General features: G+C 31.3%; 1 protein-coding gene across 1 annotated transcript in view; it reads left to right on the forward strand.

The window, feature by feature from the left end:
* The window catches only part of CNTN5 (contactin 5), an 853,760-nt gene that overhangs the window by 499,694 nt on the left and 330,028 nt on the right, over window positions 1-24,038 (forward strand). Inside the window, exon 6 of the mRNA XM_051986848.1 lies at window positions 2,185-2,287. Coding sequence (XP_051842808.1) covers window positions 2,185-2,287 — 103 coding nt within the window. The remainder of the gene's footprint in view (window positions 1-2,184; window positions 2,288-24,038) is intronic.

A 24,038-nucleotide genomic window follows, 5' to 3' on the forward strand; every position in this document is an offset into this window, starting at 1 on the left:
AATGTTTCCATTTCAACCCAAATGAGAGAAAACAAGCTACTGTCCAAACATGTGTTTGTCTTTCCTTCTTGAAGAGAACCATGAAATAGAGGAGATAATGTCATGACATGCACATGAATTGGATTTGAAGGAGGGCTGGGCAAGAACCTGCCTCCCTTTCCTTTCCAGAGCATCTGGGTCCAGTGGCAAGATATAGATCAAGATGAGTGAAGATGGCCCAGGATATAATAGGAGATCTTAGCCTTTTCAAGTGAAGGCCTTTAACAGTTCTCAGTTTGAGAATAAGCAAGGAATTAAGTATTAAACCTAAGCATTAAACACCAAGTGGAAAAAGTACCAAAACAACTGTTGCCCTCAAGGAGCTTACATTTTAGTAGGGGAAACAACACATACACAAATAAATACACACAATATTAAAAATGATAATAATAGCTATATTTAAATAGTTCTTTAAGATTCACAAAATGATATAAAAATATCACAAATTAAATATGACATAAATATTATATGATATAACATTTTTACAATAACAAATAAATGGAAAATCATTTTAGAATGGAATGTTTTTGTAGCTAAGGGGACCAGAAAGAAAACACTTTCTCTTGAGTTAGCTCTTGAGCTCAATCTTGAAGGTACCCGGGAAATCTAAGAAGTGGTAAATAGGAGGAAGAACATTCTAGACCTATGAGATAGCTAGTACAAAAGTATAAAAAGAGAAAGGAGCAATTTGTATACGAACCAGTAAATCTCAAAGGGAATGATAAGATATAGAGGCAATTGAAATTAATCTTTCTTGGTAAGCAAAATAGTCTTTGAGCAAAAAGCTCTGTAAAAGAATATAACTTTTATGAAACAGTAGGTAAAAACTTCTGAATTTACCACCTATTCTGAACCTTGAAGAATAATCATTAACAGTTTTCACACTAATTACTATTATTCATATATATATATATATACACATATTTTATATGCATATATACACATATTTTTATATGTATATATACATTTGTGTGAATATTTTATTTTATTTACATATGCACATATTTTTAAAAAATTATTTAATGCATTATCACATTTTACCATAATGACTATAAGATAGGAGATTATATGTATCATGAATCCCATTATATAGACACAGAAATTGATAATCAGAGAATTTAAGGAAATGGCCCATTTTCACACAACTAATGTGTCACAGGCACGATCTGATTCTAGAACCAATTATTCTGCTCTACCACGCAGTCTATACAATGTTGTAAATATGCTCTTAGTATTTAGGAAGTGACTGTATTCAAAGGAGGGTTACCAGGATGAATTCTTTCAGATTATACCATATAAATTTCTGTTGAAGGAATTAGATTGTTTAGTCTAAAGAATAAAAGTCTTAGAGTCTTGATAGTTACTCTTAATTATATGCGCATAGAAGCATTTGTGGTCATTCCATATCACATGAAAGAATCATTAAACTTATTCTGCTTGACCTTAGATTGCAGAAATATGACAAATAAATAGGAATTGTAAAGAGGCAGAAAAGATTTTCTTATATAAAGAAAATCCAGGTGACAGCTAGATGATACAGTGAATAAGAGCACTGGGCTTTAGAATCAGGAAGATTCACCTTTATGAGTCCAAATCTAACCTTGGGCAAATGAATTAATCTTGTTTGCCTCAGTTCCTCATCTATAAAATGAGCTTGAGAGAAATAAAAAACTACTCCAGTATCTTTGCAAGAAAACTTCAAAATAGGGTCACAAAAAGTCAGATGTGACTGAAATGATAACATCACAAAAGAAAATTTTTTCTAGAAAACAGAGCTTACGGATAGATCTATTGTCCCCATATCACCCAAATTCACTAGATTTTGCCTAACACTAGATTGCCTAAGTCAAAAGCTAAATTACCATTTGTCAGGAATATTGTAGAAGGAATTACTTGTTTGGTTATGGATTGAATCACAGCAACTCTTAAATTCCTTTCCAACACTGATATTCTATGATTCTATAATTACATAATTGTTCTGTGAGTGAGTCACTGTTCTCACTCAATTCATCATTCCCCTCATTGCTGTTTAAAACAACAACAACAACAACAACTAAACCATGCACTTACAAAATAAAGTCTTTAGGCTTCAAGAAAAAGTTGTGACATTAATTTTATTTTTAAAGACCATTCTTTATTTCCCAGGTGTGATGGGAGAATATGAGCCGAAAATTGAGGTCCATTTTCCTTTCATGGTTACAGCTGCTAAGGGAATGACAGTCAAGATGGAATGTTTTGCGCTTGGCAAGTGAGTACATATTCTTTGATAATTAGACAAAATTGTTTATTAAAATGTGACATGTAATTTTTGGTTCAGTTCTTTTTCTGGGTTTCATTTTCCCAGAACATCATAGATATATACCATTTTTTTATAAGACTGGCAAGTGGAAATTGACTTAGTAACCAAATATAAATGCCTTGTTTAGTGATTGCTAGGGACAGTAGTATATATGGTTCTGGCATGTGCTATTTTCAACATAAGAAGAGAACTTTCCCCAACAAATGAGGTGTCACATATATTTACCTACTTTTCATATGATCATATTAATTTTATTTGCAAGTATTTGATACTTGTGAATACTTGTCCTAGAGTTTCCTTTAGTTTTTGCATAAATCTTCTAATTAGAAGTCAATTTAAGATGATGATGTCACTAACCAGTTTCTGGATAATGTGCAGATCCTGAAAAGAAATGATGAGACACTGTATGAAAAATCATAAGGACCTAATTGTGATAATAGTTATCACTGAGTTCTTGATTACTTCCATAGCTTCTGAAATAATGATAAAATGACAGTACCAGCTGTTTCCATACTTAATCATTCCAAAAATCAGCAAAATGATTTATAGCAGACCCAATAGCCCTCCAACATTTCAAATTCATATTTGTAATAGTTTGTTTTCTGCAAAAGTACAGAAACTTATCTGATGTTTGTTTACAATACCTATGCTGGAAGTTGGAGGAGGATTTGGAATTTTGATTAACTTTGATTAGAACATGATTATTTATTTTCAACATCATGTCTCTGAGGGCAGTGAGACTTCAAGGTCCTTTCTAGACCATATAATTATAATTTGCTTGAATTGTATCATTGCACATCAGTCTTCCTAATCATTTTACTTCAGTAGTTGATGAACTACCAAAACATTTGTTTAGGAATTAAATGAGCTACACAAAAACACAAATGATTATTGAAGTTATTATAACACATGGCTGAGAAGTAGCACAGCAAATATTTAAGAGTAAGAACAATAAAATAAGTGTTGATATAATGAGCCTAATGAAGCTTCCTCCTAAGGTGAAAACTCTAATTTTAATTCAACATTAATCAAAAGTGTAACTACTTTGAGGAAAAAAATAAGTAGTCTTATATTTAATCTGAGTATATGAGTACTACACAATCCTTCTATGCAAAGAATTTTTTAAAGTAATATAATGTAGAATAGCACATTGAAAGAATTTAATCAAGAAATTTTTTTCTTGTTATAAATATGAATAGTCAAGAAAAACAAATTTTGGCATTGATCATATCCAAAAGTGTGTTTTATTCTCTAAAACCATCCCATTTATCATTTCTTGGAATACAACAATTTCATATTATTTCTATATATCATTATTTGTTCAGTTGTTCCCCCAAATAATGGGTATCTTCTTAATTTCCAGTTTTTTGACACTACAAAAGATAGCAGCTATAAACAAAGACATATATATATGTGTGTGTGTGTGTGTACATATAAACATGCATGCATACATATATCTTAACATGTATACAATTTAAAATGTCCATTAATTTCAGTACCATGTAACAGGCTTAACATTCAAGGGTGCCTGAATCATAGTTTAACTTAAACAACCTGGATTCATTTGGCTTAATACCAAAAGTTTTATTACAATCCCATGTTAAATAATTCCTAAACAATAACATTTATACTAAAACTATATATATATGTACTAAAACTATATAAGGGATAAATTGAGAACAAATTAGAAATATATTTATATAGCAAAAATAATATGTTTCCCAAGGCAGACTTACTTAATAACTTAGAACCACTTGTTTTGGAAAGTAATGAATATATTTAGTGAATTTACTCTTAAAGTTATCTTCATCCCTTAAACCAACATCCAAATCATCTATCTTCTTTTGTCAATATTCTTATTTTATTTTAACTCTTCTATTCCTCCTGTGTTCAAAATGGAGAAAGGTGAGGAAAATAGAAGGGGCGAGATTGCTATCAAAGAGAAAACCTTAGCAGATAAATACTTCAGTTTGATTTCTGTGTAACATCATGATACCCATAAATATACACATGTGTGTTATGTATTTAATGTGACTAGAAACCTTCTTTCAATAAAAACTGTAAGCTCCTTGAGGACAGGTACTATTTTATTTTTGTCTTTATAAATCCAGCACTTATCTCATAGTAAGAGCTAAATAATTTTTCATTGGATTAAATTGAACCATATTCTTCAGACATGTCTTAATACTCATTAATATTAAATTATGCCCACAAAACCCAGAAGTTTAAGTAAAGCAACATGACTAGGGGCAAATTACCTCTATAGTAAAAATAGTTTTATAAGATGTGTTCCTGAGAAGCCATAAGATTTATAAATAAAGGTAAATATCTGTCTTTAAACACAAAATAAAGGAAGCTTGTACTTTGGTGAGAGTTCTTTGAATATGCTAATACATCTTGGGCAAACAATTTTATTTTCTCAGTGACCCCAAGGAACCATTTAGATATTTTTAAAATAGCAAAACCATTAGGATAGATAGGTTTTTCATCTGGAGTTCTATATGCTATTCAATTCACAGATTCAGAGCAAAGAAAAAAATCTCATGTGAAGCCTTATTCTCCAAGTAATCAAAAGTCCTATAAAATTTCTTGCCTACTAAAGAAAAATGGAAAATTTCACCTCAATGGTAGAATAACAGAAGATGAAATAAAGACATAAATCATAGGATCATAGAATTTCTAAGTTGGAAAGGACAGCAGAGCAAGAGAACTATAGATTAATTTCACAGTCCAACTTAATTTCAATATAGAATAACTCTGCAGTATAAGCAACAAGTTGCCACGTAGCCTCTACTTAAGGACCTCAGTGAGAAGGAACTTACCGCTTACTAAGGTATTTCATTGTTTTTAGTTTGTTTTTTATTTAAACAATTATTTAAAAGCTTTTCTTTATATCAAGTCTAGAATTGTGGCTTTGCAATTTATAGGTCTCTATTTCCCTCTAGATTAGGGGGTTAGTAAACTACAGAATGTGAGCCAAATCTGGGTTGCCACTTGTTTCAGTAAGACTTTAGAACTCAGAGCACCTATAAAACTATGTTGCTGGTCAGTTTGTTAACCTCTGCTTTGAAGTTGTTCAGCCATTCATTTATATTACTCCATGGACTATAAGATGGCAGCTCCTCTATCCTCTACTACCACTTGAAGTCTGTCCAACTTCATGTTTACTGCTTCCCTGACATTAGCCATCTCATTCTCTGCTGTCCCATTTTCCGTCAATCTTTCCCAATATCAGGGTATTTTTCCAATGAGTTTAATCTTTTCATTATGTGGTAAAAGTAATTAAGTTTCAAATTCAGTGTTTGACTTTCCATTGAATAGCTATTTTAAGATCTCCTTGCTATCCAAGAGCCTCTTAAAAGTCTCCAGCACAATAATTCAAAAGTGGGACTCCCCTTTCCTTATGGTTCAATTTTTAAAGCCATACATTACTACTAAAAATACCATAGCTTTGACTATCTAGACCTTTGTTGGCAAGGTGATATCTCTGTTTAAAGTATCCCATCCAGATTTGTCAAAGCTTTCCTTGATCACAGAAAGTGTCTTTCAATTTCATGAGTATAATCACAGCCTGAAGTAATCTTTGAGCCCAAGAATATAAATCTAAATATATTATATTAGATTTATATAAATATAAAAATATAAAAAATAAATATAATATAATATAATCACATATATATAAAGTATAAATATAAAATACATTATATTAGATTTATATAAGTATAAATCTAATATAAATAAAACAGAATGTAGTTTCATCAATCAATATACAATTTGTATTGTATATTGATTGCATTGTATATTGTATATTTATATTTATATATAAGTCTAACACTATTTCCATTTCTTCTACCTCTATTTGCCAGGAAATGAAGGGACTGGTCAGGATCTTTGAATTTGTTTTGTTGTTGTTGTTGTTGTTGTTGTTGTTGTTGTTGTTGTTGTTGTTGTTAAACTTCAAGCCAGCTTTTATAATCATCTTTTTCACTCTCAAGCAACTTAAATTCCTCTTTACCTCTACTGTAGAGGTTCAAAAAGAGCCTCCTTTTACACATTTCAGATATTTGACAGCTACCTGTCCCGAATCCTGAAATTTTTCCTTTCTAATATAATTACTCTAATTCCTTCAATTAATTCTTTTAAGTCATGGGCTTGAAGACCTTTGCCATTCTGGTTTCCTTCCTCTAAAACCTCTGAAGTCTATCAAGGGTCTTTTAAAAAAAATGTATCATTCAAAACTGAATGAAATCTTCTAGAAGCAATCTGACCAGGACATAGTGTCAGTGAAACTATCATCTCCCTTTTCCTTAAAAATATGTAATTCTTAATGCAGCCCACAATTAAGTAAGATTTTCTGGCTGATGTATCACTCTACTCATCTGCCTGGAATCCTCTAGAAGAGGGTTTCTTAAACTTTTTTTTATTCATGATCTCTTTTTGCCTAAAACATTTTTATGCAATCTCAGACATATACATAAATACAATAGGTATGCAAATCAAACATTTATTGAAAATAAATCATAATTTTATGATCATAACTTTTAGTTACATGACCCCATATGGGGTTACAACCACAGTTTAGAAAGCTTTGTTCTAGAAATCCAAGTTCCTTTTCAGACATGATATTTGGTAATCTCCCCTACATTGCATTCATGAATTTACATTCATCCCTATTAAATGTCACTATGTTGAATTCAATTTAAAGTTTTTCTAGCCTGTTAAAATCCTTTTTTGATCCTGTCATCCAGTATGTTAAATATCCTATTTAGCACTGTGTCATCTTAAAATTTGATAATAGTGCCAGCTATCCTTTTAGCTATGTCAATTATAAAATACATTTTAAAAAGACAGATTCTCAGGGCACTAAAATGGAAATCTTCTAATTTGACATGAATTATTGACAACCATTAGAGCCCAGCCATTTATCCTGTGCTGGATCCATCCTTGTATCTTATAAACCAATGATGACAACTCAAATAGAAACAGGGGCATCTAACTCATCCATCAGCATATTTTACTTGTATATTGATTGATGAAACTACATTCTGTTTTATTTTTATTTCTTTTGTTAAATATTTCTCAATTATATTTTAATTTAGATTGCACTCTTGAGTATGATTGGTTTAAAACCTCTAATAGATAACTCATTTCTCCATCTTTTCTCACAAGAATAGAATGAGATACTTTATCAAATACTTTTCTAAAATTTAGATAAACTATTTCTCTAGAATTTCCTTGATCTTCAAGTTTAGTAACCCTGACCAAAAAAAAATAACAATAGCCATATATAGCTTGTTCTTAAGAAAGTCATATTGGCTCTTTCTGGTCATTCTTTTCCAAATTTTCACTATTTCTTTACTAATACATTCAAGAAAATTTAAAGGTAGCAAAGTCAAATTCATTAGGCTAATATGGTTTGTAAATTCCATTCAATTTTCTTTTATATTTTTTTTCAAAACTAATATGTGCTCTTTCCAGACCTGATAGATGGAAGTCAAGTTTAAGGGTAACGCTAGCTGAGTAAATCAACCAAATCATTCAACTCCACTTTAGGTAAGTAGTACATTAAAAGATGGCAACCAGAAGCAGTCCCTGCAGGATACTGTTATGGGGTTACCTCAAAAATTGGTATTTATAATGTTAACAGGTTAGCAATGAACCAAGCCAGTATTTCAGTTTGCTATATATTTGTTTCAAGTACCTTATTACTGTCAATATAGATCATGTGCTACATACACAGTTTGAGGGAATAGTGGGGACTAATGAAGTTTTTGTAAGGAAGACACAGACTTGGACATCTAGACAGATTGAAGGTTAGAGATAAAATAAGGATAATGGAAGTGGCAGACAGGAGGAGAGTTAAAGAAAGAGAGGTGACGGCTGTGGAAAGGCTGCCACATTATCAGAACCTGAAGGAGTGGAAGATGATGTCAAGGGGTTTGGAAATAAAGAGACTAGAAGAGTTCAAAGTAAATAGACTTTATTTTCTCAGTAAAGTATGAAGCAAGGTTCTCAGCTTGGAAAGTATGGGATGTTTGAGAAAAAGAGGAAGGGTATTTGTTGTTGTTATTATTTTTTTACCAGCATCTATGGGGGAGCAAGATCAGTTAATTAGGGAGTAAAAGAATTGCTTTTGCTTCACTAAGGGCCTAGTTGAAATTGGATAACAGAAACTTATAGTGAACTTCCTGTTTTATGAGCAGGAGAAGAGACAGATAATGGGAATAATCCAAGGTTGAGGTTTGACAAGGTATACTTGGTAAAAAGATTAAAAAGCAATGGATTTAATAGTAGAGAACAGGGTAAAGTTAAACTATCTCGTTATAATTAGAAATGTAAGAAAATGAAGCCAGTAGAGTTACTGAGAAAGTACTGAAGGGTAAAAAGAAATTAGAGATCATTTTAAAGAAAAAGAATATGTTACAAAGGTTTAATTTATCAGTGGGAATCACTGATGATGAATTAATCAACTGAAATGTGGGAAAATTATGATATAATAGAAGAATGGCAGAATTTTTGTCATGTGATTACGGAAAAATCAAAGACATGTAGCTGAGGTAGACTAAGGAATAGGCTATGGTGATGAGGTGCTGGATCACTAGATGGGGTTGACAGAGAAAGCCTGAAGTAGTGATAAGATTATTCTCTGAGGCAAGTCCTGAAGAGCATTAATAGGGATCAGCTCAATCATACAGTCCCATCCCATCAGGAGATTATAGGTAACCCCTCCTTAATGTATCTAACCAGAAAGACAATTTATGTCCAACCCTCAATGTTAAATTTCACCTGTAAATCTTTCCATGGTCCACACCATCTTTACTGAATCCCTTTTGGCTTGGCCTACTATGGCATTCTATCTTGCCTCATGATGTCTTTCTCTTTACCCCATCACTCTTCCATGTCTCATAGTGTCTAACAATATGTGCTCCCAAATATATTTCATATTTATCACATATGATATTTATTGTATCTCTTCATTTTGTCTGTACCCTCTTCTCATAAATAAACCAACTTTTTGCCAAAGAGAAACATTATTATGAATTCTTCACATGATTGAACTTCAACACTTGGTGCAAACACCAACATTTGGTTACAATTGTTCTCCTAAATCTCATCATTTGCTGTACCTCAATAATATCATTGGAAATTAAGAATTAAGAGATTAGTGGTCTTCAAAGAGATCATCAATTTGTGTAGGAAGGTCCTCTAGTACAACAGTAGGAATTGAAGAGGAGTCAGATATGGAACTCTAGAAAAAAGAAGCTAGAATGACCTATGGGCTAATAGATAATAGATAATTATCACAACAAGGGAATGTCTGAGTAACAAAAAATGAATAAATAAGAAAAAGTTACCTAGCCCAATAAAATGAGAATAATAGATCTTAAATGCTGCAATCTCCTATAAGGAAATCAAAGATGAATCTTTTTTTTCCTATTTTCATAATACCTCTCATATGTTACCTTTGCTCTATTCCCATAGTTGCCACTCTGGTACAAGCTTTCTTGCCTCATGCTGGGACTATTACAAAAGCCTTTTGATTGATATCTCTGCTCAATTTTTTTCTACTTCCAATTTATCATTCACATCAAAGGGATTTTCTTAAAGTACACAAGTGAATTCTGTTAAACACCTAAAGACCAATTCATATGTTCATTACAAAAATTATTCTAAAAATTGGAGGCATAAGCCTCTCTATATACTCATTTCATAATAGCAATAAGGACTGGAAAGAGACAAAACAGAAAATTGTAACCAGATTCATTAATGTATACTAACACGCAAATATTATGTAAAAGCCCTATAAGGAAACTATAGCAGTATATCCAGAAAATATTTTAATATTACTAAGTTGGATTTATGCCAAAGATATAAAGATAGTTGAGCATTACAAAATCCATTAGCATAATTATTGACATACAAGACCAAGTTAAGAAAAATATGATTATTCTAAAATATGCCCCCCCAAAAAAAAACACCCTTGTGTGGAAGAATACTTCTTTAATATAATTTTTAATAGCATATTTAATAGGAAATAAACATTATACATAATGGAGAAATAAATTCTTAGCACAAATGGGGGTAAAACAAGGTACTTTTTCTTTGTGTTATTACTTGATAGTTTCAGAAATACTTGCTACTATGATAAGACAGTAGAACCAATTGAATGTATAAATATTAGTAAAGAGGAGGCAAAATTATCCCAATTTCAAAAATCATATAATGTTTTACTAAGAAAACCACAGAGAATCAATGAAGGAATAATTTGAAACAATTACTTTAATTAGGTAACAGATACACAATAAATCTACCAAAAGCAATCTACATTTCCATATAGAACTAAAAACAACTAAAAAAGGGGAAAAAAAGGAAAAGACAAATTACAAAATACAAAAAGGATCTGAGTTAACCTACCAAGACATATAAAATTTATGTAAATATAACAACAAAACATTCTTTATAGAAATAAAGAAAATCATATTTAGTGCTCATGGTTGAGCTACAACAATATTGTTAAAACTGATACAAATTGAATTTATAAATGTAATCCTAAAGCAATCAGATTATGAAAAAGGGAATTTATAAATGGGGGGAAAGTTGATTTAGGATTGTAAATTCCTAGAATATCAAGGAAAATAGAAAATGTAGATATTATCATAAAGCAGTCATCATCAAAAATATTTGTGATCTGGTAATGCAATAACTATATCTTGTTTGAATGAAAGAGTCCAGTGGTGACAAATTAGGATAATTAGATATAAATTATCAAATATTAAATCATCAGATTTAAAATTCCATAAAGCAGTGGTTATTACTATTTAGTAATGGTTTTTTAAACAGCATTAAACTAGCAGAATAGTATAGGTAAACAAAAAGCAAAATTAACCAAAAATCTTATCTTAATATCTGATAAACACAAGAATATCAATTACTAGGAAATGATTCCTTTTTGAAGACTTCTAGCTATAACTAGAGATTCCAGCTAATACAAAATTTGCTCATAAAAGATCTTATCACTGAAAAAAAATAGAGGAAGAAGAAATCAGTACTTTTTACTATTGTTTGAGAGGAGTATTTTTAACTAAACAGGGAATAAAGACAAAAATAGGGCATTTTGATTATATAGAATTAAAAATGTCTTGTATTATTAGAATCTGTGAATATTGAGAAGATAAATATATAGAAGAAAAGGCTAGTATCAAATCTCACCAATAAAAGACTGAAACACAAAATATATAGGGAATTATCACAAACATAGGACTTAGAGGCAGTGTAGTGAAGTAGGGAGAACATTAGATCTGGTTTCATGGCATCTGTTTTCTAATCCCACATCAAATAATCTTTTCCTCAAATGATCTTTTCTAAAATGGCTCTTTTAACAATTAAGCAGTGAATTAATTCATATGATGCAAGTCAATTAGAAGTACTACAGGAATTTAGACTTTTTAGCCAATCATGTGAATGGTAAGACAAGTGTTTTTAGAATGTTCAGCATTGGGAATCAATCAATTAAAATTTCTAATCAGGTATTTGACTTGTGTAGTTCTCCTGATACATTATTGGATATAGTGTGCAGCCATCTATGTAAGAAGAAGTAAAAATTGACTACTGATGCTTAAATGACTCCATGTGGAAGAAAAAATTTAGCATTATGCTGAAACAATAAAAGAAAAGCCCTATGCTATAAAGCAACTTAAGGTTATCTAATAAAACAATCCTGCCTGCTAATAATGTTCCGGGGTTTTTTTTGTTTTTGTGTTTTTTTCTTTACTCTACACCCTCCTTATCTTGCTTTTGCAGCCATTAACACACAATCAGATCAGTCTAGCTTAAGAGGCCTTGGACCAGTTACTGTAATAATTATGTGAATGACCTTTCCAAATTCATCTGAAACCTGGAGGTAGAGGTGGGAGAGAAGAACACATTCAATTTCCTGTTCTTTTTAGTTCAAGCTTATCTCTATTTCAGATAGCATTTACAAATCCTCTTTTTGTTACACTCCATCAAGTGCTTATTAGGGTACCAAGACATTAAAGGTTTTTCCCCTGTTTTTTTATGTGTTTATTCCAAATAAGAAAACACCAGTTATCAATTGATGAAGTCATTTTGCTGCGGTTTGTGTGCATGTTTTTTTTTTTTTTTTTTCTCCCAAACTTTAGCTGAGCTGTCTCAAATGGATGCTCTTCTGGTCCATTGTAACAGTGAGAATGACAAATATTCCTCTGAGACTTTCTGTGGTATGCAATTGGCAAGTCTTCCTGAAAGAGCCTGCTCTTTAGTTACAGATTAATGATTTATTAATAGTGTTTATTTGGAACTGCCAGTCACCAAGGGCTGTAGAAATTAAAAATAAATTGGGGTTGTGCAGCATTTGTCTATCAAACTAAAATCAAATTACTTAATCACTAGATTGACAGAAGATCTGGGGAAGGGAGTCTGTCACTAGGCCAAGCGATCAATAGATGTTCATTTCTCAGGGGTAAGTAGTGCATGATGGAGCCAAGAGGGAATTACCAGTCACAATTATTGGAAGTCTTTGCACCATTGCTACTGAGATCATATCCTCAGTACAGATGGAACTGATATGAAAGACTTCCATTTTATCATGGTAAGGATTTTCCTGGCAACATTTAAACATATGAATAATTAAAATTAAGGGCATTAGAGCATAAGACCATGAGTTAGGTTCCATCTAGAAATGTGTCTTGAACACAATAAAGCTTTCTACTGGAAAATTAACCCATTTGCTTCAGTGTTCTTTGTATTTATGATATGATAGTTGTTGTATGTCTTTGGTTGCAATTTTATCCTTTTAAAATGTCATAGTACACAAATATTAAATAATATATTTATCCCTATTATATCATACTGTAGATTATCACAAATTATATTGATCATTTTATTTTGCTTTCATATGAGCTATGGAAAGTAGCAGAGGGCCTTCTTGGTATATAATAATATCACAACATTTGTAGCATTTGCCTGCTATGATTATTTGAATGATGTAACATTCTAATGCATTGTCTGAGGAAATGTGTATGAGAGAGTATACTGAGTGGGATATAATCCATTTGGAAAGCAAGGGAACAGGCAGAGGAAATATTTTGGGTGTAATAAATAGAATACTAGTCTTAAAGTTAGGGAGACATGCAATTGAATCCCACCCCTGATACTACTTCTTGTATAACCATGAAATCACAACTGTTAAATAGGATAATAATAACTGAAGAAGACTTGAATAAGTAATTTAATAGAGTATATTATAAATCACTATAACCAAATTAATAGATTGCAGAGGCAAGATGAAAATATTGGGAATATTTTCATTCAGCTAAAGTTTTTCTCACTGATAATTTGATTAGAAGTATTATTTTTCAATAAATTTTATCTGTAGAAAATACTTTGAGCACTCAGATAAAAATTTTTTTCAAGTAAAATATAAATGTTCAAATAGCATGTCTGTTATCTTTGTGCATGAGTAAAACCCCTTTAATTTTTAGAACATAGGGAATCTACTTTAATTGTTGGTTGTTAATTTATTTAGAAAATAAAAAAAATGTTTTATTCAAATGTTATAATTTGAATATCCTTTGCCTCAGGTACTTAAAAAAAAAAAAAGGCAAGGCTAAAAGCAAAATGAAATCCCTGTTTACTCTTCCTTCAATTGAACTTAGCTGCCATTTTTTTATTTTTGAAACTTCCCAGATAGCTCCTGCTGAATGGAATCAAGAAGGATCTTTTTCCTCAGACTTTCTTAATGTACTTAATAGAAGCTCCTTGAGTGGAAGAATTATATTATTTTTTCATCTTTATATCCCCAATACCTAGTGCCTAATAAGTACTTTACACAAATATTTGTTGAACTGAACATCCCATTCCCTTTCTAGTGAACATGGACTAGGAAAGGATTAGAAAGAAAACTCCCTAAATATAGGTATTTCCCAAGATTTGATCTTTGGCTTTTTCCTCTTATCTTTCCTTATTTTTTAGAGTTTTTATACACTTCCATGTATACTGTAACTATTCTTATGGGTCTGGCTATCCAGTCTTTATTTCTATCTCTAATCTCTCCCCCACATCTTACAGCTATCTACAAGACACTTCATTTAGAAATAGCACCATCACTTCTGAGAACCTCTAAAATTAAACTTTTAATCATTCCAAACAAATTGGCTTCTTCTCCTTACTTCAATAATTCAGTTAATGTAACTACTACTTTTATATATTCATTCAAACCTTACAAGCTTGAATTCCTCTTGAATCCTTCCTCTACATCATATCTTATATCCAGTTAGCAAGTCCCTCTGAGTCACCTGTTGGTGTTTAACTATTATTTAAATAATTAATTATTAATTTTTTACATATTTGTACATTTTCTCCCACAACTAGATTGTAAGCTCTTTGAGTTAAGGGGATACTTCTTGGGAGAGGATTTTTGAAGAATGAGGGACCAATTTGACAGGAAAGGTTAGAAGCAACTTAGAAAAGAATTTAGACAAAGTATTAATATACATTTTAACAAGCTGAATCATAAATAAGCCATATATTTTCTCTACTGGAGAAATGAGACAGAACTACATGAAAAAGAACTCACAATACAACAATCAATTAATATAATAAAATGCTGTCTATAAGTGTCAACAAGAGAGTAGAGAACTAAAGCTAGTTAACAGGGTAGATATGCCCCACTTTATAAAATTGACAAATTTACCTACTATTTTTTAAACCATCCTTTTATGACATAGGTTGGAATTAATAAGTTGCTCAGAATCCAGTCACTAGGAGTAAATATTTGTGTAGAAGTATGTGGTGTGTGTGTGTCTATGTGTGTGTACCCTAAAACATTCCACTGAAAAACTTTTCATTTTAATATTAAGTACTGTGAGTTATGATCAAAACTCTGGAATAAGCTGCATGAGAACCTCAGAAATCACCCTCTAATGATAAATCACCATGGAATTATACTCATATTTTCCAAGCTTATATAGGTTTGAAGCCACTTTGTCTCTTTTATGTGTATGTGTTTGTGTATGTGTGTGTGTATATGTGTATATATGTGTATGTGTGGGTATATATATATATATACCCACACACATATTTATACATGCATATTTATACCCTCTGAATACATGGTGACCTTACTAAGATGAAGCCACTCTTTGAGATTCAGCCTGAATCAGCAATCCAGTTTATATACTAACAGATTTTCAGTTACATATTGCCTTGGGCTTGATATTTTATAGTATATTAGTTTATTCCATCTTCTGCCATAGTTCTGTGATGTTTTCTCTCATCTTGTTCTATGTAATATAATAGCTCTCTGATGTTTTATGATAAGAAAATTAATAATAATTTCTGAGATTCTTTTATAGCCTCTTCCAGATTTTAAAAATTCTAAAGCTAATCGAGTTATTCAGATTAGGATGACAAAATCTTCAATGGTAAATTTTACTTCCTCAGCTAGTGATATGAGGTTAGACTAAGGGTGATTAAATTCTGTATAATTAATTATAATTAGCCCTATTATGCTGGGTTGGTTTATAAAAGAAAAAGACAATTTATTAATTTATAAAATGGGGCATATTTGCCCTGAAAGCTAGATTTGGTAATTTATACAGGACTATTTTTTCCTGGTGGACAAAATCCATCAAGGAGAACAAATTATTAATTTAGAAAATTGATTATTGATCACAGGATTAGAAAATAGGGTATTCTTTCTGGGTGTACCTTTTTTTCCCTAAATTTTCTAGTTTTTAAATTTTATATCTTTGCCTTGTGTACCTCCCCACCCAAGCCAGTGTAGAACACAGTGTATTGAGATTTATTTAGATAAGGTTCTTTTTACTTTTTAATCACAACTAAACACCCCCAGTTGGGTGAGGTTTTGAATGATTGAAGAGAGTGTTAAATCCAATCTCATCATTAGTCCTATTCTTTAGAAGCTGGCTAAGGAACTCACAAGACCTTGATTTCAAAAAGAGAATTGAAAACGGAAAACCTTAATTTCAATTGATAATTGGTTGTTAATATGAAAGAGAAACTATATGTTTCAATTTTATTTTAAATTTTCCTTTTTGTTATAAATATAATAATCCTCAGCATTTCAATATAAAATAACAAGAAAAATGATTATGTAATAAAGTTTAAATTATTTTATTGGATATTTTGTTTTTAAGCTAAATATATATGTGTGTGAGTGTATACATATATATCATATGATATATATTTATAAAAAGATTATGTTCTATATTTTTTCTTATGTTTTATGTATTCTCTTATTTTCTTCTGCTTTCTTCATCCCGTTCAGATATATTTTCATTTGTTTCTCTGAATTTTTCATTAGTGATTTAATACAATGTAAAAATATTCCATTGCATTGATTTACTACAGTTTGCTTGATTATTCTCCAATCCATAGGCATCTTCATAATTTCCACCTGTATGCAATCACAAAAATTCTGTAAAAGTGTTAGTGCATATGAGAATTTTCTGTCTTTAAAGTCTATGAAATATATGTCTGACAGCAAGATTGATAAGACAAAGGGTAGTAGCATTTTTTAGTGTAATTACAAATTGCTACCCAGAATCACTGGACTCGGTTCCCAGCTCCATCTAGAGTGCACACTAATAAACACATTTAAACTTCTCATTCTCAGTCTTCATTTTCCACTAAAGATATAAAGGGGCACTCTTTTTTTTTTTTTTTTTTTTTTTTTGCTTGAGCAAAATATGGGGTTAAGTGACTTGCCCAGGGTCACACAGCTAGGAAATGATAGGTGTCTGAGGCCAATTTGAACTCAAGTCCTCCTGAATTCAGGGCTGGTGTGAGGGGAAAATTGTGGGCAGTCACCCTATATGTAGAGACAAGCACTTTTCTTTTAAAGATATTCTTTATTAATTTGTCTAAAAGCTAGTTAATTTAATTACTTGGGGAAGCTAGGAGGCACAGTGGAGAAAACACTGGGCTTGGAATCAGGAAGATTCATCTTAAAGAGTTCAAATCCTGCCTCAAATACTCAATAGCTGTGTGATACTTAATGAGTTATATAATGCTATTTGCCTCTGTTCAGCATCTGTAAAAACAAGTTGGAGAAGAAAATGGAAAACTATTCTAATATCTTTGCCAAGAAAATCCCAAAAGGAATCACTAGTTGGACACAATTGAACAACAACAGCAATAGTTTGCCTGCCCTGGTTCAGTATGAAGAGATTTGGGATTTATTTTGGGGTTTCTTTTTGTTTTACTTATTTGTTTTTGCTTTTTGTTTTTTAGCACCTCCTGTAAAGTTTTTAAGAAATATAGCCAGTTCCAAATCCTGATTGATTTAAAATTAAAGAGGTTATTAATACATATAGTTGAAAGAAAAATAACATTCAATCTTTTTTTTTAATACAAAAATGCATTGAATACATGTCTCTCCAAAGAGAATATATGCTCCTTGAGGACATGAATTATCTCATTTTAGGTAATTTTAAAAAAAAATCTTATTTCCTAGAACATAGGAGACATTTAATAAAAGTAATTCAGAAAGTTATATAATAGGACACAGTGTCTGAAGTCAGAGTTGATCTCGGGAATATGTCTTCCTGATTCCAAGCCTGGCACTTTTTCCATGGCAGCATAGCAGCCCTTAGCTACCTCATTTTATTATTTTGTCTTGGCTATATGTCCCTACTAGATGGCAAATTCCTTGAAAGTTGTAATAGTGCCTCCTCACATGTATTTTCTATTGCCAACACCTATCACAGTCACTTCTACACAGTAATCACTTTTTTAGAAATTTTAACAATCAATCTATTAAGCCTATTTATTTCTCTAATTAATTATGAAATCTTGCCAACTAGATAGTACTTTAAAAAAAAAGATTTTGGCATTAAGGATGTAAAATGAGATAGAAATCAGAAAGAAACCTGATTATGTATTAAGTGGATATTTAGTTATTTACAAAACACAGCAATCACTTAACAGAAGATTTGTTGAAATAAATTGCATCGGGTTCCTTCTGGAAAGATTTCCATAGATTGTTAATCAATAATTTATTTATTGATGCATTGAATCAATACCTATTATGCAGTCTTTGCCCTTAAAGAATTTCTATTCTATTTGGAAGAAGCAAAAAGAATACAAATAAGTAAATATTAAAAATATCAACATTAATCAAATGGCAGTTTCTATAAATGTTGCATACCAAGAATGTTAATTAGCTTTTTTCATAAACTTGAAATTAAAATTAATTCTAAAGATTACACGAAGAATTCTGGTTACAAGAAAATTCAGGTCAAATTGGAATGCTGCACCCAATATGTCTTAGTTGCATTCAACACATCTAATAGTGCTTCCATTAGATGAAAGTTAATGAAATAGATTTGCATCCATAATATATAATTAAAGTGGTTTGGAATTGCTTATTATTTTGTATGATATCACCTGATATCTCTTACCTTATCATTCAATCCTTATAATTAGTTTGATTCGAGTCCTACATGGCATTGATATAAATGATGGAGGGAGAGGTTTACAGGGGAGGAGGGTTGAGTGAAAAGTTGGCTACCCTCTATCCTCATTGTCCCCTGTGACTATATTAGGACATAGACAGTTTTCTGCCTATAATGGTATTTGAATTTATTGGGTTTGATGTGTTGATTGTCTGGATATATAAACAGTTAAATCTTCAGAAACTAAATTACAAAGACAGGAAAACTTAACAACAACAACAAAAACCTAAATACTTTCCTTTTTCAATTCTTTACAATACAAAATACCAGCACCTATATTTTTCCACCTGTCTCTGTTGTTATTGGCAACTATATTGTGTAGAACTCTTTTCTTGTAAAACCATTATAAGATTATGCCCCATTTAGAAAAAATAGTTTTCAGTTAATAATCAAAAGATTAAAAATCATTGTGTAATTCCCTAAAGATAATCCAGTCTGTTCTTCACCTACTATTCAATTGTGGGCCCAGTTCAATGTCCATTTTCAGTATCTGATTATAATAGTTGGCATAGAATTTTAGTGTTTGACAAGCATTTTACCAATATTATCTCATTTGCGCTTTACAGCAATCCTGAATAGTAGATGCTGTTATTATCCCCATTTTATAAATGAGGACATTGAGGCTCAAAGGGTTAAATGACATCCACAGATTCATAGGCATATTCTTTGAGCCTTAATTTGAACACAAGTTTTCCTGACTCCCAAATTTAGTACTCATTACACCATGCCAACTAACTGCTAGAAAATGTACTCATACATTTACTCCATAAATTGGCCTTCCAAATATTCCTGACAATAAGCATTCTTTATTCATTAAATTTTTCCCATGTGTAGTTAGACTGAACTCTTATGAGTGATTATGAATCTCAGTGATTATGAATTTTTATATTAAAAAAGTATTATAATCATCATTTTATTCTGATGCAGAACCATTTTAAAGACGATTCCATGTATAAGGAGTTCCTCTAATATTTGAGATTATATGCTGGACATTATCCCTGACAATGAACAATACCATTGGCAGTCAGACATTTCCCTACTAAAGTAATATAAATCTTTTAATGAAAAACAGAGAGAGAGAGACTTCAAAATCAAGAACCAGGAAGACCTAAATTCAATTCTTATCTTGATATACACTTTGTGACTTAGTACAAATCTCTTAAATTTTCAATGCCCAGGTATCTCTCTAATATTAAAAATTACAGAGAAAGTATCAAATTTAATTGAAAGACATTGCTGACTAGGAAATCCCTACCCACTGGGAGAATTTGTAGTTCTAGTTCAAGATTAACAATAAAATTGCTGTTTATCATCAACATCAATTTGGAATGCCCTCCCCCCCAAAAAAAAATCTTTTTGGTATTAAAATCTACCTGCCTTTTTCTGATGATGCTATATGGGTATAAGATTGACTTTAAGGAATTAAAATGGTAGTTAATCCATTGGAGATAATCAAAGAGAGCCATTAAACTATATAATATATCAGCAAAGAACTATAAATAAAAAATCATATAAAAGTAACTATTTTAGAAAGATGTCTCATTTTATAGAAAAGAATAATGAAGCCCAAAGTCCAGTTGATAGTACCAATAAGACACAGATTAGACTCCAGATAAACTGACCCTAAGCCAATATACTTTCTACTAGTATCTTGTTCCTTTTGTAGACTTAGTCCCATTCTCTTAAGAAGGAGACACAAAATGGAATGGTGCCTTTCAGCAGTTGTTAAATATTAGAATACACAAATGCTTGACAGGAAAATTACTAAGAATTTCAAGATAAAAAGCATCAAAACAAGATTAATCCAAATGTTTTCACTGGACTAGTCACAAATCAGCAGCTTCAATCATGTTTAACTATGTGATTGATGCTGTTTTAAACATGTCATAAAATCAACATTCTGGCAAACATAATTCAAAATCTCTCAAATTTTGTTCATTATCATTATTTTATCTTTCTATATCTTAACTTCTGCATATCTCCAAAATTCTAGAATGCATTTTTAAGGAGGAATTTTGTGACCATATGGATAAGGAAGTGTTGGTCATAAAAAAACCAGTATGACTTTACTTGAAACAGCTCATTCATGCAAAACTAACTTTATATCCTTTTATCTCAGATTAAACGAATAAATCAATATAAAATGCTGTTGATATAGTTTATCTAGTTTGTAGCAAAGGATATAAAATGAGTTTTTCATACTATTTTTGTAGAAAAGATGGAGTGATGTGGGCAAAATTATCGTCATATTATAGACTCAATATTGATTGAATGGATAGACTCCTCAACCAGTTATTGATTATTCATTGTTAATTTGGAAGGTCTCCAGGTATCCTAAGTTATTGAATATTTTTACCCTTTGGCTTAATAAAAGGCATAGATGCCGTGCTGATCAAGTTTACTAGTTACACATAGTTGAAAGATGTGTTCCATGACAGAGGCAAAATTCCATAAAATTTTAATTATGGAGAGAATTCTGCTGAATCAAGATGAAATTTGCTAAGTTTAAATAGCATCCTACACTTCAAAAAAATCTTTACAAGTACAAGATGTGAGAGGTATGGCTAAAAATTATTTCATCTGAAAAAGATCTTGGCTTACTATGGAACATAGGATCAATATGAGCAAATATATTATGGAAAGACAAGAAAGTTTATGTTGGCTTAAACTATATCAAGAAAAAACATAGTAGACTAGGACTATGATAGGGCATATGACCTTATATCTCTGCACTGGTCAGAATACATCTCGTATGTCAAGAAAAAACATAGTAGAGTAGGACTATGATAGGGCATATGACCTTATATCTCTGCACTGGTCAGAACACATCTCGAATATTGCATTTAATTCTGGAAGTCATTTTTGTAGAAGGGCAAATATATAGAGGTAAAGTAACTAAATATAGAGGAAAGTAACTAAAATGGTTAATGGCCTTAAGTTTAGAATTGTCTGAGGGAACCAGGGGTGTTTGGCCTGAGAACAGAATATCAAGGAAAATATCTGAGCTACGTGGAATGTCAAGAGGCAGAGGTAATATATTTGTCCTTTTTGATCCCAGAGGGGAGTTACCTGATGAAAATTATAGGTGAGAAATTAAATCTTCATATTCCTTCATAATCTTCAATTAAATCTTCATAAGCCTCCTAAATTAGAAATATCCAAAACTGAACTGGGTAGCTTTGGAAGGTAGTGGGTTAGTCCTCATAAGGGTTCTTCAATGAAAAGCAAACTAACAACTTATACAGTATGTTATAGAAATGTTTCTGGTCCAACATTAAGTTGGACTACATTACTTGATGGATTCCTGCAGGTTGCTTTCAACTCTGAGATTTCATGATTCTATACGCTATCTCAATGGCATTCTTGTTGGTGTATATATGTGTAAATGTTTTAGGGGAAGGATGTTAGTCTTATGGATTTAAGTTAGATTTGTGATTTTAATGCTATGAGGAACTCCTCAGATTAAATTCTCTCTATAAATTAAGAGCACCTTTAACCATCTCGTTAGCAGTTTAGAGTCTTCATTTAAGGTCTAGAGGATTGAGAAGGTTAAGTGATTTGTCCAGTCAGTTTGTGTCACAGGAAGTACTTGAATCCAGATCCTATGATTCAGAGATGGAATTTCTATTTTCCCAAATCAGAGAGATCTCAGATCTTTAGAAATTGCTCTGGTTGAGGAAATTGAAACCCAGAGAGATTATGCAATTTGCCAAACTTGATACAGATAAAAAGTGTCAGAAGCAGGATTTGAACCCTCTTCCTCTAAATTCAGAACCCAAACTCTTTTTAGAGCACCATATTTTTTTTTCTCTTCTTTTCCTTATCAGAAAATATGATCATAATAGTTTGCATATTTAAAATGTTCAGGTCAGCATTTTATTCTTATTTTAAATTTTTTTTAATTATCATTTTAACGGTGAAATTGACACATTGTTTAGAGTCCTGAGGAAACACAACTGAACACAAGAACTACAAATACAAATCTTAAAAAAATATTGAATGTGCTTTACTTATGATTTCCCCAAAGTAATCACTGATCTATGAGGTGCCTGTTTTACCCAATTAAAAAATCTTCAGTGAGTCTATGCCACTGTTTACAGAGGGTTTTTTTTTTGTTTGTTTGGTTGGTTTTTTGCCAAAGTCTGACCATTAGAAATTAAGTGGAAGTCTCATATATCTATGTGTATTAGATATATCAACTTTTTCCTTTTTCTTTCTGGAATAGATTGCACAGATTTTCTACAAACTATAAATCAAGAATTTTAGGACCTTGTAGGAATGTAGTCCCACTTAATCTTTCAATTCTTCAGCTGAAATTGAATCATAAAGAATTCTTGTATTATCTTTCAGCTTATATGGTGTCATGTGCCATGGTTTTCAGACAAGATTGTGTACCTATGACAATGCATCTACAAATATAATGCCTGAGTCATTTGTTGTTGGTGAAAAGAGTCAGCTATTATTCTTTATGATAGTTATAAGATGAATACTTTCCTTTTTCTCTAAGTCAAAAATTAATACCTGTCTCTAATTTTATATGCTTTCATAATGAGATATTTTCATGTTACTGATCTTAAAACTTGATCTTTCAATCAATCAAACTCATTTCTTAAAACACTTATGTGTGACAGGCATTGCGCCAAGTGCTTAGAATTTGAAAAAAAGATAGAAGCAAGGTCCCTGCCCTCTCCCTATAATTATTATTTAATTCCCTCACTGAAGCTTATATTATACCTAAGGTAAGGTCTGGGGGGACTATAATCAGAACTTGGTTGCCCTGGAAGGAGATTTGAAGAGATCAAAGCTACTAGAAGAAAGATCTTTAGGAAAATGCATGTATTTCTTATATTGAAACACTGAATTCTGTTATACTTCTGCTTTTCCTGAGCTCTAAGATCTATATTCCTGCAACCAAATAAGACTATGCTTTAGCTAATTGGCTAGATGCAATTTGTAGAAATACTAGGGAGTCAAGTCACATCAGATCATTGTACTTGCTCTGTTATAAAGGACTTTTGTGCATTTCCAGATCCCAAATAATATAGCACAAAAATGCAGCTAAAATACAGGTTGTTCCAAATAAGGTTTTTGGGCCCTGAATCAAAATCCCAATGGTTAGAAAGAGCAGGGATTGTTATTAATTTATTATTAGTTCAGTCCATATCCTCTGAGATACAGCTGCCTCTAGAACACTCAGACTAAGA

Source organism: Antechinus flavipes, chromosome 3 (genome assembly GCF_016432865.1).
Source record: "Antechinus flavipes isolate AdamAnt ecotype Samford, QLD, Australia chromosome 3, AdamAnt_v2, whole genome shotgun sequence".
NCBI lineage: Eukaryota > Metazoa > Chordata > Mammalia > Dasyuromorphia > Dasyuridae > Antechinus > Antechinus flavipes.